General features: G+C 42.3%; 1 protein-coding gene across 1 annotated transcript in view; it reads left to right on the top strand.

Annotated features, from left to right (window-relative positions):
• Positions 1-20293, top strand: part of GPC6 (glypican 6) — a 1575810-nt gene that overhangs the window by 189147 nt on the left and 1366370 nt on the right. The window contains exon 3 of the mRNA XM_040422335.1: positions 11735-11749. Within this exon, the coding sequence (XP_040278269.1) occupies positions 11735-11749 (15 nt within the window). The remainder of the gene's footprint in view (positions 1-11734; positions 11750-20293) is intronic.

The following is a 20293-nucleotide window of genomic DNA, read 5'->3' as shown; positions in this document are numbered from 1 at the left end:
ACCCACGCTGCTCTCCTCAGGGCTTCCGCCCGTATGAAGGTTCAAGCTGACAAGAGACGCAGATCTCCACCGGAATTTTGTCCGGGTGACAAGGTGTGGCTCTCCTCTAGGTACATCCGATTTAGGGTCCCAAGTTACAAGTTGGGTCCTCGTTTCTTGGGACCCTATAAAATCAAGAGTCGTATCAATCAAGTTTCTTATCAGCTCCATCTTCCTCCCTCCCTCCGAATCCATAACTCCTTCCATGTCTCCCTTCTTAAACCTGCTGTCTTTAACCGTTTTTCTCCCAAGCTTGTTTCTCCCACCCCTGTCGCCGGTACCTCCGATATATTCTCTGTCAAGGAGATCTTGGCGACCAAGATCTCCCGGGGGAAAAGATTTTTTTTGGTCGACTGGGAGGGCTGCGGTCCTGAGGAGAGGTCATGGGAGCCGGAGGAGAACATCCTGGACCGCAGTCTCATCCGCAAGTTCTTCGGTACCAAAAAGGGAGGGAGACCAAAGGGGGGGTACTGTTACGCTGAGCGCTCCGGGTCCCCTGCCGGCCTCAGAGCACTCACAGCGTATGCCCCCAGGCAGCACTCCAGCGTCTCGGCGTGTGCGTCCTCTCTCTCTAGGGCGCGCGCGCCGGGACTCTTAAATTCAAAGGACCAGTGCACCAGTGATTGGTGCCTGGTCCAAAGGGGTTATTAAGGGTTAAGGTTGTGAGAGGCAGTGCTGACTTAATTAGGCTGCACCTGTGCACTGCCCATTTATACCTTCTCCTCCCACTGCCTTCTGCCGGATCTTTGTGCCTTGTGCCTCAGAGAAAGCGTTCCCTACGATGTTAGTTTGCCTTACCTGTTGCCGTACCCGTTGCTACCGTCCACTCGCCTTTGAACCTTTGCCACCTGCCCTGACCGCTGCTACGTCCGACTACGCTCTTACCTTCTCCCTGTGTACCACGCCTTATCAGCTGCCAGAGAGGTCGAGTTGTTACTAGGGGACACGACCTGGTAGTTACCGCCGCGGCAAATCCATCCCGCCTTGCGGCGGGCTCTGGTGAGGAGTGAAGACCAGTAACTGCTTAGAACCGGTCCTCTAGTACAACCCGCGCCATCGCCTCTCTGGTTCAGAGGATTCACCACCTGTCCTGCTGGTTCGTGACAGATTTTTTTTGTTTCAAAAATGATATTATTGTGTAAAACTTAAATAAATTTAAAAAAGTAAACATATTAGGTATCCCTGCATCTGTAACAACCTGCTCTATAAAAATAGCACATGATCTAATCTGTCAGATGAACGCTGTAAATAATAAAAAATAGAAACGGTGCCAAAACAGTATTTTTGGGCAAATTTTTCATTTTAATAAATTTTTTCCCGTAACAAAGCAAGGGTTAACAGCCAAACAAAACTCAATATTTATTGCCCTGATTCTTTAGTTTACAGAAACACCCCATATGTGGTCGTAAACTGCTTTATGGCCACACGGCAGGGCGCAGAAGGAAAGGAATGCCATATGGATTTTGGAAGACAGTTTTTGCTGGACTTGTTTTTTGACACCATGTCCCATTTGAAGCCCCCCTGATGCACCCCTAAAGTAGAAAATCCAAAAAGTGACCCCATTTAAGAAACTACAACCCTCAAGGTATTCAAAACTCATTTTACAAACTTTGTTAACCCTTTAAGTGTTCCACAAGAGTCAATGGCTAATGGAGATGACATTTCAGAATTTCTATTTTTTTGTTAATTTGCTTCACAAAAAGTGTAATATAGAGCAATCAAAAATCATATGTACCCTAAAACAGTACAAAAAAAAATGCCACCTTATCCCGTAGTTTCCAAAATGAGGTCACTTTTTTGGAGTTTCTACTCTAGGGGTGCATCAGGGGGATTCAAATGGGACATGGTGTAAATAAACCAGTCCAGCCAAATCTGCCTTCCAAAAACCACACGGCGCTCCTTTCCCTCTACGCCCTGACTTGGGGCCGTCCAGTGGTGTACGACCACATATCGGGTGTTTCTGTGAACCGCAGAGTCAGGGCAATAAATATAGAGTTTTGTTTGGCTGTTAACCCTTGCTTTGTTAGTGGAAAAAAAATATTAAAATGGAAAATTTGGCAAAAATTTATATTCTTAAATTTCATCTCCATTTGCCATCAACTCTTGGGGAACACCTAAAGGGTTAATGATCTTTGTAAAATCTGTTTTAAATACCTTGAGGGGTGTAGTTTCTAGAATGGGGTCACTTTTGGGTGGTTTCTATTATGTAAGCCTCACAAAGTGACTTCAGACCTGAACTGGTCCCTAAAAACTGGATTTTTGAAAATGTCTGAAAATTTTCAAGATTTGCATCTAAACTTCTATGCCTTGTAACGTCCCCAAAAAATAAAATGGCATTCCCAAAATTATCCAAACATGAAGTAGACATATGAGGAATGTAAACTAATAACTATTTTTGGAGGTATTACTATGTATTATAGAAGTAGAGAAATTGAAACTTTGAAATTTGCAAATTTTTCAAAAATTTTAGTAAATTTTGTATTTTTTTTATAAATAAAAATGGATTTTTTTGACTCCATTTTACCAGTGTTATGAAGTACAATATGTGACGAAAAAACAAACAAACTCAGAAAGGCCTGAATAAGTAAAAGCGTTTTAAAGTTATCACCACACAAAGTGACACTGGTCAGATTTGCAAAAAATGGCCTGGTCCTGAAGGTGAAATAAGGCTGTGTCCTTAAGGCCTCTTTCACACGACCGTTTTTTTTTTCCGTTTTGCGGGCCGTTTTTTGCTGTCCGTATACGGTCCGTATACAGAACCATTTATTTCAATGGTTCCGCAAAAAGAACGGAATGTACTCCGTATGCATTCCGTTTCCGTATTTCCGTTTTTCCGTTCCGTTGAAAGATAGAACATGTCCTATATTTGGCCGCAAATCACGTTCCGTGGCTCCATTAAAGTCTATGGGTCCGCAAAAAAAACGGTGTGCTGTCCGCGTCCGCACTAATGTTCTGCAAAAAAATTGCACATGTCCTATTCTTGTCCGCAGACATGGACAAGAAAAGGCATTTCTATTAAAGTGCCTGGCATGTGTGGTGTCCGCAATTTGTGGACCGCAAAACACTTGCGGACGTGTGAATGGACCCTTATTATACACATACAAGAATAAAAACCGCATATAACAATAAAATCTGGACAGCGTGGATCCTTTCTTTATATTGTTGAACATATTGAAGAGAACCTACTTCGAGTTGATTCTGCAGCTCCCAGGCGTGTGTGTACTGGACTCTAAGATTTTTCTTTCTTTTAATCTACATAGCTTTAGTCAGTAATTGCTCAAAACCATAAAGTGCACAGTGCAGCTCCCCTGAGGAAGAGAGATGCGAAATGCGTGTCAGGGTTGGAGCTACATTGGGCGGTATATAGTGATTATGGTTTGCACCTGTTTACTGCTGATCTTTTGCTGCACTGTGTACTTTATGGTTTTGAGCAATTGTGTCACTTTATATTGCAGGATTTCATGTATTTATTGGGATTAAGGGTTAAATATCTACTGAATATATTGGTCCCTTTTATTGCTAATATTTATATATTGTACTAAGCACTTTTCCTGTGTTTGGTAGCTAATGCTCTTTCATGTAAGGCATACATTTGGGGTTATATATACTTAACTAGAGATGGGACGGGGGATTCGTCGAATCCAAGAATCCCTCGAATCTTACTGGATTTGTGGGATTCGTGGACTTGAATCCCGACGGAATTTACCGGATACGAATCCAAAGAATCCCGGTGGTGCCCAGACTGGTGGTGGCGGCGGCAGGACACTCTAGAAGATGAGTGCTTCGCTGCTGCGACAGGGGAGGGAGAGGCGTTTCCTTTCCCTGTTCCTCTGATAGGCTGCCGGCACAAGGCTCGCAGCCTATCAGAGGCCGGTGCAGGCGGCGCGATGATGTCATCGCGCCGCCTGAGCCGTACAGCGCGGGACACAGGCCAGAAGAGGCCTGCATCGCAGCGGAGGTAAGTAAAAGTGTTTTGTCTTTTTATCGGTTACTGGCACATTGGCGAGGGGGAGAGGTGAGAGGCACTATGATACTACTGGCACATGGGGGGGAGGCACTATGATACTGGCACATTATGGGGGGAGATGGCACTATGATACTACTGGCACATTGGGGGGGAGGCACTATGACACTGGCACATTATGGGGGGAGATGGCACTGATACTACTGGCACATTGGGGGGGCACTATGATACTGGCACATTATGAGGGGAGATGGCACTATGATACTGGCACATTATGGGGGGAGATGGCACTATGATACTGGCACATTATGGGGGGAGATGGCACTATAATACTGGCACATTGGTGGGTAGATGGCACTATGATACTGGCACATTGGGGAGGAGATGGCACTATGATACTGGCACATTATGGGGGGGAGATGGCACTATAATACTGGCACATTGGGGGGGAGATGGCACTATGATACTGGCACATTATGGGGGGAGATGGCACTATAATACTGGCACATTGGGGGGTGGCACTATGATACTGGCACATTATGGGGGGGAGATGGCACTATAATACTGGCACATTGGGGGGGGAGATGGCACTATGATACTGGCACATTATGGGGGGAGATGGCACTATAATACTGGCACATTGGGGGGGTGGCACTATGATACTGGCACATTGGGGGGGAGATGGCACTATGATACTGGCACATTGGGGGGGAGATGGCACTATGATACCGGCACATGGGAGGGAGGAGAGAGGCACTCCGCATTTGATACTGGCGCATGGGGGGAGGAGAGAGGCATTTGATACTGGCACATGATTAGGGGGCATCTATGGGGACACTTACTGGCACATTATTGGGTGGCACTGTGGGGCCACTTCTTATTGGCACATTATTGGGGGCACTATGGGGGCATCTACTGAGGCCACAAAGAAGGGGTATTTTATATGGGGGGCTCTGTGTGGTACTAGTATTATCAGGGGTATTATCTGTTTCTGCAGTATTGTATTGGGGAGCACATCGGAACAGTATTGGGAGTGTTAGGATGATTTGTCCAGAAGATGGGAGGATGATGGAAAAGTAGTAAACTAAGATTTTTTTTTGTTAAACCGCAGAGACGAAAAATGGCTGAAAAATGGTGGTCTGGTCTGAAGGTCTGAAAGGAGAAGATGAGGAAAGAGAACATCTACATCAAAGGAGACTGGATGTAAGAGGTATGTGGCGCTGTATTACCATGTATGTTCTGTAGTGATAGGAGCAGGGGCATAACGATCGCGGTCATTTAGGGTGCGACCGTGACTGGGAGGTGGAGGTTCAGACAAACTGACGCGGTCTGACTTTGTTTCTTACACCGTTCACACAATTATGTACAGGATTCGTAGGATTCGAGTTTCGAAAGATTCAATATATTCGAGAACCTTTTCGGATTCGGATTTGAAAAAAATTGGATTCGTCCCACCTCTATACTTAACACATATGGTTCTCTGCTGCAGCTATGTAGTTCTCTGTTTCTAAATATATGACTGCTGCTGCTATCTTTATTTTATTTTAAAATGTTATTGAGAATACTAATAAAGGATTTCTAGTTAAGTACTTAAGTAGTTATGCTGTGTATATATTCTCTTGGTCTTGTCCCTTGTGGTATCAGAGAGTGGACATGTGAGAAAAGCAAGCATAGTGTCCCAGTGTTGTGTTGCAACTTAGCCCCAATCTAAATGCTACTGGTGCCCTACATTAAAGGTGTTCTTCAGGACTGAAGTATTCATGATACGTCATAAATATCAGACTCCTGACACCCCTACAAGTAAGCAGCTGTTTGCAGGAGCTCCAGCACATGAAACAGACACTGGAACTGCACAGCTGTTTGGTTTTTGCACTGCTGCTCCCAGAGAATCTTTTTAACTGCTTTATTACCAGTGTTTATTCCCCTTCCTTATCAGGCCAATTTTTAGCAATGGGCCTACCTAACTGCAAATAACTAATTAATTTCTGAGCCAACTTACATTTGGTGTATTTGATGTTATTTTTCATGGAACACCTTACATCTTTCTTTTGTGTCACTAGATGACAGATATAATATAAAAAAAAAAAAATCAAGGAAAAACTGTGAAAATTATGAACAATAAAGTACAGTATTTTTAGCTTTATAAGATGCACTTCCCCCCCCCCCCCAAAAAAAAGTGGGGGAAAAATGGCTGTGTGTCTTATAAAGCAAATACTAGTGAGCGCTTACATATGGCAGCTCTCACTAGTATCCATTAGGTGCTGGGAGCGGGGAGAAAAGCACCCCAAGCGCTTGTAATACTCACTCTCCGCGTCTAAATCGCCAGAACTTCACTGTCCTCACCACGTGCAGCGTCAGGACATAGTGCGCGCACTAAAACCTGACGCTGCACGCATTCAGGTGACAGAGCACTGCAGGCTGGGAAGACGGGGAGCGCGATTTCTGCCAGAGGTGGAGAGGATCCGCAGCACAGGATAGGTAAGAGGAGTTTTTTTATTTTAATCTGTTTGAAGTCTGCTAGGTGTCTGACAAGATGGGCTGATCTGAGGTCTGAAGAGGGTCGGACATGGTGGGCTGATCTGCGGTCTGAAGGGGGTCTGATAAGGTGGGCTAATCTGAGGTCTGAAGAGGATCTGACAAGGTGGGCTAATCTGGGGTCTGAAGAGGGTCTGACAAGGTGAGCTAATCTGAGGTCTGATGGGGGTCTGACAAGGTGGACTGATCTGAGGTCTGATGGAGTCTGACATGAAGGGCTGAAGTGATACTGATAAGGGTGTCAAATGTGATGTCCTTATATGGGGGCCTGATTTGATGTCCTGATATTTATGGGGATCTGAGGATTTGATCTGATGAAAAATATTTTTTTCTTATTTTCCTCCTGGGGTGCATCTTATCATTGGGTGCGTCTTATTAAGAAAAAAAATACAGTATATTCCTTTCTTTTTTTCTGTTTCAAGACCTATAATTTATTTTTTTTGTGTCTCAAGATTTCAAGACATTTCTAAAACCATTTACCATATGTTTGTACCATGAAAATAAACGCCATTTTTGTAATTTATCTATTGGCTGGGCCCGCCACTAGACTTCAAAGTACTAGAGCACATTTTGGAGGCCTATGGCATCGTACTGCTAGTACAGATGTTGTACAACGCCAAAACATTAGAAACTCCTTCAAAGTGAGTGGTATGTTGACCCCCCTTAGGATATTCATGTTGGGGAAATTTGGACATTTTAAGTTTTTGGTTTTTACTTTTTTTTATAAATGAAAAAATATGCATGTATTTGTATTGTTTACGCACAAAACCCCAACTATACACTGCGTGCAGAATTATTAGGCAAATGAGTATTTTGACCACATCATCCTCTTTATGCATGTTGTCTTACTCCAAGCTGTATAGGCTCGAAAGCCTACTACCAATTAAGCATATTAGGTGATGTGCATCTCTGTAATGAGAAGGGGTGTGGTCTAATGACATCAACACCCTATATTAGGTGTGCATAATTATTAGGCAACTTCCTTTCCTTTGGCAAAATGGGTCAAAAGAAGGACTTGACAGGCTCAGAAAAGTCAAAAATAGTGAGATATCTTGCAGAGGGATGCAGCACTCTTAAAATTGCAAAGCTTCTGAAGCGTGATCATCGAACAATCAAGCGTTTCATTCAAAATAGTCATACAGGGTCGCAAGAAGCGTGTGGAAAAACCAAGGCGCAAAATAACTGCCCATGAACTGAGAAAAGTCAAGCGTGCAACTGCCAAGATGCCACTTGCCACCAGTTTGGCCATATTTCAGAGCTGCAACATCACTGGAGTGCCCAAAAGCACAAGGTGTGCAATACTCAGAGACATGGCCAAGGTAAGAAAGGCTGAAAGACGACCACCACTGAACAAGACACACAAGCTGAAACATCAAGACTGGGCCAAGAAATATCTCAAGACTGATTTTTCTAAGGTTTTATGGACTGATGAAATGAGAGTGAGTCTTGATGGGCCAGATGGATGGGCCCGTGGCTGGATTGGTAAAGGGCAGAGAGCTCCAGTCCGACTCAGACGCCAGCAAGGTGGAGGTGGAGTACTGGTTTGGGCTGGTATCATCAAAGATGAGCTTGTGGGGCCTTTTCGGGTTGAGGATGAAGTCAAGCTCAACTCCCAGTCCTACTGCCAGTTTCTGGAAGACACCTTCTTCAAGCAGTGGTACAGGAAGAAGTCTGCATCCTTCAAGAAAAACATGATTTTCATGCAGGACAATGCTCCATCACACGCGTCCAAGTACTCCACAGCGTGGCTGGCAAGAAAGGGTATAAAAGAAGAAAATCTAATGACATGGCCTCCTTGTTCACCTGATCTGAACCCCATTGAGAACCTGTGGTCCATCATCAAATGTGAGATTTACAAGGAGGGAAAACAGTACACCTCTCTGAACAGTGTCTGGGAGGCTGTGGTTGCTGCTGCACGCAATGTTGATGGTGAACAGATCAAAACACTGACAGAATCCATGGATGGCAGGCTTTTGAGTGTCCTTGCAAAGAAAGGTGGCTATATTGGTCACTGATTTGTTTTTGTTTTGTTTTTGAATGTCAGAAATGTATATTTGTGAATGTTGAGATGTTATATTGGTTTCACTGGTAAAAATAAATAATTGAAATGGGTATATATTTGTTTTTTGTTAAGTTGCCTAATAATTATGCACAGTAATAGTCACCTGCACACACAGATATCCCCCTAAAATAGCTAAAACTAAAAACAAACTAAAAACTACTTCCAAAAATATTCAGCTTTGATATTAACCACTTCCCATCTGGGCCATTTGCCCCCTTCCTGACCAGGCCAAATTTTGCAAAACTGACATATCTCAATTTATGTGGTAATAACTTTGGAACGCCTTTATTTATCCAAGTCATTCAGCGATTGTTTTCTCGTGACACATTGTACTTCATGATAGTCATAAATTTGAGTCAAAATATGTCACCTTTATTTATGAAAAAATCCCAAATTTACCCAAAAATTTGAAAAATTTGCAATTTTCTAAATTTCAATTTCTCTGCTTTTAAAACAGAAAGTGATACCTCATAAAATATTTATTATTTACCATTCCCCATATGTCTACTTTATGTTGGCATCATTTTGGAAATGTCATTTTATTTTTTTAGGACGTTAGAAGGCTTAGAAGTTTAGAAGCAATTCTTCAAATTTATAAGAAAATTGCCAAAACCCACTTTATAAGGACCAGTTCAGGTCTGAAGTCACTTTGTGGGGCCTACATAGTGGATACCCCCATAAATGACCCCATTGTAGAAACTACACCCCTCAAGGTATTCAAAACCGATTTTACAAACTTTGTTAACCCTTTAGGCGTTCCACAAGAATTAAAGTAAAATGGAGATCAAATTTTTAAATTTTACTTTTTTGGCAGATTTTCCATTTTAATCAATTTTTTTCTTTAACACATCGATGGTTAACAGCCAAACAAAACTCAATATTTATTACCCAGATTCTGCGGTTTACAGAAACACCCCACATGTGGTCGTAAACTGCTGTATGGGCACACGGCAGGGCGCAGAAGAAAAGGAACTCCACATGGTTTTTAGATGCCATGTCCCATTTGAAGCCCCCTGATGCACCCTTACAGTAGAAACTCCCAAGAAGTGACCCCATTTTGGAAACTAGGGGATAAGGTGCCAGTTTTATTAGTACTATTTTTGGGTACATATGATTTTTTGATCATTCATTATAACACTTTATGGGGCAAGGTGACCAAAAAATTGGTTGTTTTAGCACAGTTTCTATTTATTTATTTTTACAGCGTTCACCTGAGGGGTTCAGTCAAGTGACATTTTTATAGAGCAGATTGTTACGGACGTGGCGATACCTAATATGTATACTTTTTCTCATTTATTAAAGTTTTACACAATAATAGCATTTTTGAAACAAAAAAATTATGTTTTAATGTGTCCATGTTCTGAGAGCTATAGTTTTTTTATTTTTTGAGAGATTTTCTTATGTAGGGGCTCATTTTTTGCGGGATGAGGTGACGGTTTTATTGGTACTATTTTGTGGGACATACGCATTTTTGATCACTTGGTGTTGCACCTTTTGTGATGCAAGGTGACAAAAATTGCTTGTTTTGACACAGTTTTTTTTTTTTTTTTTTTACGGTGTTCACCCGAGGGGTTAGGTCATGTGATATTTTTATAGAGCTGGTTTTTACGGACGCGGCAATACCTAATATGTATACTTTTTTTTATTTGTTTCACTTTAACACAATAATAGCATTTTTGAAACCAAAAAAATGATGTTTTAGTGTCTCCATGTTCTAAGAGCTATAGTTTTTTTATTTTTTTAAAGATTTTCTTATGTAGGGGCTCATTTTTTGCGGGATGAGGTGACGGTTTTATTGGTACTATTTTGTGGGACATACGCGTTTTTGATCACTTGGTGTTGCACCTTTTGTGATGCAAGGTGACAAAAATTGCTTGTTTTGACACAGTTTTTTTTTTTTTACGGTGTTCACCCAAGGGGTTAGGTCATGTGATATTTTTATAGAGCTGGTTTTTACGGACGCGGCAATACCTAATATGTATACTTTTTTTTATTTGTTTCACTTTAACACAATAATAGCATTTTTGAAACCAAAAAAATGATGTTTTAGTGTCTCCATGTTCTAAGAGCTATAGTTTTTTTATTTTTTGAGAGATTTTCTTATGTAGGGGCTCATTTTTTGCGGGATGAGGTGACGGTTTTATTGGTACTATTTTGTGGGACATACACGTTTTTGATCACTTGGTGTTGCACCTTTTGTGATGCAAGGTGACAAAAATTGCTTGTTTTGACATTTTTTTTTTTTTTTTTACGGTGTTCACCCGAGGGGTTAGGTCATGTGATATTTTTATAGAGCTGGTTTTTACGGATGCGGCAATACCAAATATGTCTATTTTATTTTATTTTTTCTATTTTTAATTATTATTTTTTATTCCTAACTTGGGAACTTTTTTTTTTTTTACATGTGAAACTTTATTTTATTTTATTTTTTCAACCCTTTATTTTTTTATTTTTTTTTTACACTTTTCATCCCCCATAAGGTCATACAAGACCTCTGGGGGACATTTGCTTCACTTTTTCTTTTTTTTTTCACAGTTGATTTCTCCTGTAACTGGGGCTGACATAGTAGCCCCAGTTACAGGACAAATGCACCCCTATAGAGGCTGTACAGCAGCAATCCAGCGCTGTACAGCCTCAGTGCAGGGCTGATCGAGGTCTCTGAGAGACCTCACACAGCCCCTGCACTCTCCGGTCACGGCGGTCACATGACCGCCGGGCCGGAACAGGAAGCGCACAGCGCTTCCTGCTCTGCAGACACAGCGCTCCTCGAGCGCTGTGTCTGCAGCGATCGTGAAGGCAGGGACACCTGGGAACTGTCCCTGCCTTGTCTTAGGGTTGCCCTGCTGTCACTGACAGCGGGCAACCCGATCAGCAGCTGCACGATTAGCGTGCAGCTGCTATTTCTGACAGGACGTTTTAAAACGTGCTGTCAGAAATAGACGTCCACCCATAGGACGTTTATAGTCTATGGGCGGACGTGAGGCGGTTAATGAGTTTTTTGGGTTCATTGAGAACATGGTTGTTGTTCAATAATAAAATTAATCCTCAAAAATACAACTTGCCTAATAATTCTGCACTCCCTGTACTAAATATAGCTAAAATAAATACCTTTATTTTTTTATTTTTTATAAAAGCAAAAAAAAAAAAGGGTACGTTTGGATATATTACACACGCAAAGTCTGCTATACTATTGCTAAAAGTAATAAATATATTTTTTTTTATGAATGAAAAAGGGAGAAAAATGTGTGTGTATATGTAGTCTTAAATACTATTGCTAAAACTAGTAACTATAGCAATAACTTTTTCATTTTTTTATTTTCATTTCACTTTTTATTTTTCAAAAAAAAATAAAAAATTTCAATGAAAAATTTAAGTAACCCATTTCGGCCACAGTCAGGACATGAAAAGGTTAATTCACAGATTGCAAGTTCAGTTTGTTTTGCAGCCAGCAGGGGGAACTCTCAAATCAAGAACAGTCTGCCCCTGTAGGCTTTTTGACTTTACATTGTGATGGATCGGGTGTTACAGCGATGCCTCATAGGGAGACTACTTTAGCTGGATACTTACTGTGACTGCAGCTGTCAACTAACAGGGTGATAGGGATCTACAGGACCATGGGGCGATGGCAGATCATAATGTAACTTGACGCTTTTATACATTGGGTTACAGCTTACGTTGAGCTTACTGCCACAACGTATATAGTTGTGTGGTGGTAAGCAAGAGAAAAATCACAGAAAATAATACACTAACACAATAGATGCAAACATTATATATGGACTTAGCTCTCACTCATATGACAAAATCTAAGACTCTCAGCCAATATATGTTGATCAAAACACATCTTTGCCCGCCTACCGGTGCCAAGGTGGTCTCAGTCAGACAGAACCTACTCTAAACTTATCTAAACTTATAGATGCCCAACAGCATAGATACAGCCATGCACACCCACATATTGATTTATTACATCGTGCAGGATGTTTTGTATCTTTTTCTGTGATTTTTGAGTGGTAAGCAAGAGATTAAATTACTCCCTGGGCTTATGATTGACAAAATAATGGACAGCTCTATTGGAAGTCATTTATCAAAACTGAATGCATGAATTGGGAATGATTACTGCCAGAAGTTCACCTCACATAACTATACACGAAGGTGCCGGGAGGGCTGCCATGCCTACCAGACAAACCCTGGCTGCTGGACCTGTCAGTGTAACTGGAAACCAAGCAAATCCCGTTTTTGACTCTGTGTCCAATCCTAGAGCAAGGTGGCTGATTCCTAATAACATTGCCTGTGATTGCCTTGGTTATGGCTATATACTGTGCATATATGCTATATATACTGACTTCTGGCTTGTTTTTGGAATATCCTTGTGGCTGCTGTTTCTTTTTATATCTTTTTATATCTACTCTCCTGGTATCAACTGACTTGCCTCCGGATTTAACCTCTCATGTACTGCATTCATCATGCTGGTCTCCCCTGGTTTTTAACCATGCTTTTTACCTCCCAGGTCATTATGAAGGGTCTGCTACTTGTGTGCCCGCGCCAGTATTTTATCAGCTCTGCAGATGTATCCTGGTTCTCTAGTAGCCAAGTTCATCCTACCTTGCTCTGGTGAATACATAAGGGTAGCCTTCGTTATGTACTACCTGCAATAGTTTCAGACGACTGGTAGCAGTTTTGGGGTTCATTGGCAGCAGTCAATGGGTGTTGTAGACTGTAGTACTCCCTAACAATCACATAAGACTTTCCAATAGTGCTATAATTTCTCCCACGCTACCATATTAAAAGGTGCTAGTTGCAATATAAGACATTATCATTGAAGATTAAAGACTTGAAATCAGACTTTGGTGGTGTAGCATATTTCCCCAGAGTATGCTACATATGCTTAGTGAATCTCCAATCATGTGAATTTGAATATGCTGACAGAAAACAAAGCAGTAATCAGGATTGTCATCAATACTAATTACAAACCACATTACCACTCTGATTTCAAGGGGACATGATGGGGAATATGACTGTGATGAGCTGTGCCTCTAGATTGAAAGATGTCATCAAGATAGAACTTGTTATGGAAGGTGACTAACATCCTTTTCATTTCACCTCATAATAAAGTGTGAATAGTCGATGGAAAATCACATTGGTACCTGACAGGGCAATCACAAAGCAAGACAGCTTTATGAACTACACTTGGCATTTTAATCACACTAATGGCGTCTAATCCTGACCCTGTAATAGGCATTACTACTTATTGTACAATATTTTATTAGATGTTAAAAGATATGAATTTGTATTATGTACTTTAAGACCCATTATTATCTATTAACTAGCAGAAGGACCCGGCTTCGCACGGGTATATTTCATCTATTTCATTTAATGTTTTTGTGTGTCGTTAAAAGAAAACAGTATCTACTATAATAGTTACATCTACAGTATCCCGCCCCTTTAACAGTGACCACCACAGCATCCTGCCCCCTTAACAGTGACCTCCACAGTACCCCATCTCCTTAACAGTGATTTCCACAACACCTCGTCCCCTTAACAGTGGCCTCTACAGCAATCTGCCCCTTAACACTGACCTCCCCTTAACTATGACCTCTCCTTAACTATGACCTCCATAGCAGCCTGCACCTAGGGTGGACAGAGGTCATGTTTTAGGCCAGACAGTCCGTATTTCAGACTCCCTGTTCTCTGTCCGGCGCAGGGCCTGGAAGGACACAGGGATGTTCTTTTGAACAACTCACTCTCAGACAGCAGCACTGTGCGGTCTAAGCGTGAGCTGCAGGGAGAAAGTCAACGTCCTTCCCACCCCTGCAGCTGACAGAAGTTGTTTTTACCTTCATTTTTTCAATCCCCATTTTGCTGCAGAGTTGGAGGGGGCGTAGCTTGGCAGGACCTTGGGGCAGGGTTTTTAAGTCAGTCTTTTGAGGGTGGCCTGAATGGCCACCCTAACTGCCCCTGAACTGTGACCTCCACAGCACTCCTCTCCCTTAACAATGTAATCCACAGTGCCCTGCCCCTTTAACCCCTTAAGGACTTAGGGCATACCGGTACGCCCTATTTCCCGAGTCCTTAAGGACTCAGGGAGTACCGGTACGTCCTAAGTTTAAATCGCAATTGCGGCGCCGCGGGGGTTAATCCGAACAGGATGTCCGCTGAAGTCATTCAGCGGGCATCCTGTCACAACGCCCGGGGGGGTCATGTGACCCCCCCGTGTCGGCGATCGCCGCAAACTGCAGGTCAATTCAGACCTGCGGTTTGCGGCTTTTACCTGCGGTTGCGGCGGGTGTCATCGGGTCCCCATGCGGCTGTAGGGGGGACCCAATGGCATGGAAGGCAGCGCGATGTCTAAGGAAGGCATCGCGCTGCCTTCCGATGAAGAGCCTGTGAGATCCATCTCCCTGGATCTCACAGGCAGGAAGCTGTATGAGTAATACACACAGTATTACTCATACAGCCAGTGCATTCCAATACAGAAGTATTGGAATGCATTGTAAAGGAATATACCCCCCAAAGTTCAAGTCCCAAAGTGGGACAAAAAATAAAGTGAAAAAAAAAGTTGAAAAAATAAAGTCCCCCCCCCAAAAAAAAAGTTTCAAGTAAAAATAAACAAAAACGTAATTTTCCCCAAATAAAGTTAAAACAAATTGGTAAAAAATAGGGTGGAAAAAAAAGTATACATATTAGGTATCGCCGTGTCCACTGGCTCTATAAACATATCACATAACCTAACCCCTCAGATGAACACCGTAAAAAATAAAAAATAAAAACTGGGCTAAATAAACCAAATTTTTTTTGTCACCTTACATCACAAAAAGTACAACAGCAAGCGATCAAAAAGGCATTTGCCCACCAAAATAGAACCAATCTAACCGTCACCTCATCCCGCAAAAAATGAGCCCCTATCTGAGACAATTGCCCAAAAAAAAAAAATATATGGCTCAGAATATGGAGACACTAAAACATCATTTTTTTTGTTTGAAAAAAGCTGTTATAGTGTAAAACTTACATAAATAAAAAAAGTATACATATTTGGTATCGCCGCGTTCGTATCAACCGACTCTATAAAAATATCTTAGTAGATATCCTGGAAATAGCTCACTAACCCCGCAACCACAGGAGGTGCACAATCTGATGAATTCACCCTTCAAATTAAATAACTGTCAATATAAGATTGGCACACTCAAACATGCGGAGCCCCACAGAGTTTGAACAATTTATTATAACTGTACTTGGTTAAAATATAATAAAACACAATAAAATACACATATGATAAAATATCGAAGAATAAAAATGAATTAAACATTAAATTCAGTTACTCCTTTATTGTTCAGGTTTGCTTGTTACAGATACTGTGGTGTACAAGTATCCGAGACAAGCGCAAATGCCCTGGGTATTGCTATGCTTTAATCTGTTCTACTAGTTATAATTGTAGATGGAATATGGCTACTTCTCTAAGGGACATATTATTTCTGTGTCTAGATGGTATATATCACATAATCACATTACACTCAGTTGTAAATGTCTCCTGAATTTCAATGGCGGAACGCCAGCATACAAATATATAGCACTTCTTATCAGTGTAGTCCATATGTTTCCCAAATTTTCTATAGTTAATTTCTCATGAGAATCTTCACATAGACTTTCGTTAAAATTTTCGAGAGTTTCCGAAAAAATTTCGAAAGATTTTTTCTCATAAACTTTCATTTATATTTGCATTCGAGAAAACAGCATCACAAAGTCAGTACAAAAATCACATACGATGGTTTTCTATGGGCGGGAACTGTACTTGTAATTTTTCGCAAGATGTAAGTTAAAGTCAGTACCAATAACCCACACTTGTGGGCTTACCTTTCCTTTTTGTTCAGCTGTTTTTTTTCGAGTGGTTGTTAATTCCGATTGCAAGCCGGCGTCCCGGTCTTTGCTATGTCGGCGTCTCAATACTTTGTATATCGCACGGAGTGTGCTCCCAGTAATGGCTTTCAGCTGATTAAAGGTAGGTATGTGCAGAGCGTGCGTACTCAATAAAGAAGTGAAGATAAGTAGCGGCACTCACCCGTGCGTTTAGAACAGCTTTATTATTCAAAAATCACATGAGGCAGGGGGCGGACAGATCCAGAGCAAGCATTGAACAGCGGCGGCCGTTTCGCGCTACATGCGCTTCTTCTGGCTGTTTGTCAATGCGTGCTCACGCATCGTTCCTTTTAAATGCTGGCGCAATCTGTTGCCATGGAAACCGAGAAACCAGGCTGCGTCCGCACAAAGGTTATAACTGGGAATAATATAGATACAAGTATAAAAACAATGACATGTGCAACGTCAAGTATGATAAACAATACAAATAATATGGTAAAAAATTAATACACAGGGTATTACAAAAAGGGGCTGAGATCATTCCTGTCGTTCATACCCAGATCCCCTAAGGCATGCGTACGTAGTACCCATCTAGCCTCTCTCTGTAGGAGTAGACGATGTCTGTCTCCTCCTTGCGGGGGCGTGGGTACTGTTTCTAAACCTGAGAAGGAGATACAGCTGACATCACCGTCATGAGCTCTTCTAATGTGCTCTATAAGTCTCGGACATCCTTTACCTGTCCTAATGGAATTAAAATGTTCCCTGACTCGTTCGTATAGGCATCTTATAGTCTTCCCGATGTAGAAGCGGCCACACGTGCACAATAGCAAGTATACTACATAGGTGCTACGGCAATTGATAAAGGTGTTAACTTTATATGAAATGCCGGCAAACTCCACACATTTTTTCTGAGAATTGCTAGTGCACAGTGAGCAGCTTCCACACCTGAAGTTGCCCTTAGGAAGATTACTATTGAGCCAACTCTTGCTCCTGTCTGATTGAAACCTACTCCTGACCAGCTTGTCCTTCACAATGTGGCTTCTTCTGAAGGAAATCAGGGGTTTCTGTTGTGTCAATTCATTTAAAGTTACGTCCCTTCTCAGTATGTCCCAGTTTTTGAATATGACTGACCGTATGCGTTCAGCTATAGGGCTGTACTTAAATGAAAATGCGAATCTGGTACTATTATTCCCCCTTTTCACCCTTTTCATCTGATCCTTTTTCTCACGACCACTCTTCAGAAGACTTTCTTGTGTGAAGTTTTGTGCTACTCGTTCCATCTCCCTCTCTAATAACTCTTCAGGATAACCTCTCCTAACCAATCGCTGTTTCAGATCCTGAGCCTGTTTATGGTACCCACTGTCAGTGCTGTTGATCCGTCTCAATCTAATGAATTGACCGTAAGGTACGGATTTCTTGACACTCTGTGGATGGAAGCTGTCATGGTGGCGCAAGGAGTTGGTCGCCGTGGGTTTGCGAAAACCCTCCGTGACCAACCCGTCGCCTTCCACCAGGACAGCCACATCCAAGAATTCTAACCTACCTCCTCCAAAATTGAGGGTAAAGGTCATGCCCATATCATTCTTATTGAGATATTTCACAAATTCACCGCACTCCTGTTCTGTACCTTGTCAGATGAGGAACACATCATCTACAAAGCGTGAATACGCCTTGAGTTTTGAGAGAAAAGGATTGTTGGTAGAATAAACGTACCTGTCCAGTTATAACCTTTGTGCGGACGCAGCCTGGTTTGTCGGTTTCCATGGCAACAGATTGCGCCAGCATTTAAAAGGAACGATGCGTGAGCACGCATTGACAAACAGCCAGAAGAAGCGCATGTAGCGCGAAACGGCCGCCGCTGTTCAATGCTTGCTCTGGATCTGTCCGCCCCCTGCCTCATGTGATTTTTGAATAATAAAGCTGTTCTAAACGCACGGGTGAGTGCCGCTACTTATCTTCACTTCTTTATTGAGTACGCATTCTATCTTGTTTGCTTTGCCCAGCTGAGCACCTCCATACGTGTGTGTCCTCCTTTAGCCACGCCAGCGTTGTGTTCTGTGTGCGCCCAGCCGGTGCAGTGGTGCCGCTCCCCACCTTGCTTTATTTGTATTATCCTGGACTATTACTTTGGAGCTTGAGCACACTGTGTGACGCCAACTCAGCACAGAAGTTACTTTGTTTCAGCGATCGCTTTTACTGCATGACTATGGCTACTGAGGCGTCCAGCCAATCGATACTTGAAGGCAGAGAAGGGGCGGAGGATTTCTTTGCACAGTGCAACGTCAGGGATGTGTTGCAAAACCTGAGCACCCGTGCACTTGAAAATAAAGTAGCACAACTAGCAGAAAAAGAAATACGCTTATTTTGGACAGTCAAGTCACTCAAGTCCTATAAGGAGAGTGGAAGGGTGCCCAGGGGTTTGAGGATTTACAAACTCCCTGCACAATATGAACAGGACGATGTCTTTTTAAAAGAATGGCAAGCACTCCATATGGGCTTCTCCTTACAAATATTGGAAATGGTTCTCAACAGAGACATTAAGGAGTATGATATAACCAAAAATGAGCTTGACAAAGCACGGGCAGAATTGGAATCCAGACTGTCTGAGAATCTCCTGGAATTGTTTGACAAAAAACTGAATAAAAAGCTGACTATTACACAGGCGGAAGTCAAAGAAAGAAAAAGGGATAAGTTTGTCAGAGACAAGCATGATTATGAGTCTGGCTCTGTTTTCAACTGGAACACTGGTAGGAGGTTTAACAAAAGGCAACAAAAGAGAAAAACGTATCGTCGTCCAAATAACGACTATTGGACAACCGACTCCGATTCCAGTGTGTCTGATGATGCCAGCCAAGCACCACCTGACCCTGTGAGCGAATCTTCTGACCCTTTAGGAAAAAGACCAGAAGAGGAGGGAGAAAGACCAACAAGAGGAAGAGGGATCAGGAAGTCAGGGAGGGAAAAGAAACAAGTTTCGTGGAGGAAATAGATCCCACTTCACTCCCTGATGAAAACCTAGTGATTAATTTGACAGACCGTCCATTACCACCTGGCTGTATGAAGGTTCTCAATAAAGGACTTGGCTACAGCCTTACTGAAAAATTTGATCCCGTTACCTTTGAGGTTGATCTATTTAAATCCACTCGCAAACTACATCTGCATAAGCTCTTTAGAGATACCCCGCATAAGCTACCCACCACTCAAGGGGAGTCACCACTCCACCCTGATTTTAGAGCCTTCCAGGTATCCACTAAATTCAGTGAGGAAGAGCAGGCTTGCCTTGAGTTCCTCACAGGAATTGATACTGCTGATGAGTCTTCACTTGACATTCCTGTGGATCCTTTCACAGGGGGAGTCAGATCCACTTTTTGCCCCCCTATGCCCGCCGGCAGTAGCATTGACATCTTTCAGCATCAGGTTATGAGGGATATTAAAGCAGTCATTTACTCTACTGCCCAATCCAATATTAGTCCTGATGAGCATAAAGCATTACAGTGGCTTCGCTCCCAGGAAGATGTCATTGTGAAACCGGCGGACAAGGGGGGTAATGTGGTTCTTATGTCCAAAAAGTATTATCTTAATAAGGCCCTTAGACAATTGGGCGACACTCATGTGTACGAAAAGATACGAGGGGATCCCCTACCCAATACCTTACGGTTGTTAAAAACCCTTGTCAACAGATATGTGGAGGTTGGCTTTCTTCCTAAAAGCATGTCTGATAAGCTTGTCCCATTGTATCCAGCCAAGCCATCCTGGTACTTCTTGCCCAAAGTTCACAAGTCGCTGAGCCATCCCCCGGGACGCCCCATTGTGGCGGGGATTGGCTCAGCGACTGAGCCTTTGTC

The sequence above is a fragment of the Bufo bufo genome, chromosome 3 (genome assembly GCF_905171765.1).
Source record: "Bufo bufo chromosome 3, aBufBuf1.1, whole genome shotgun sequence".
In the NCBI taxonomy this organism is placed as follows: domain Eukaryota; kingdom Metazoa; phylum Chordata; class Amphibia; order Anura; family Bufonidae; genus Bufo; species Bufo bufo.
This window is presented reverse-complemented; position numbering and strand designations above follow the sequence as displayed.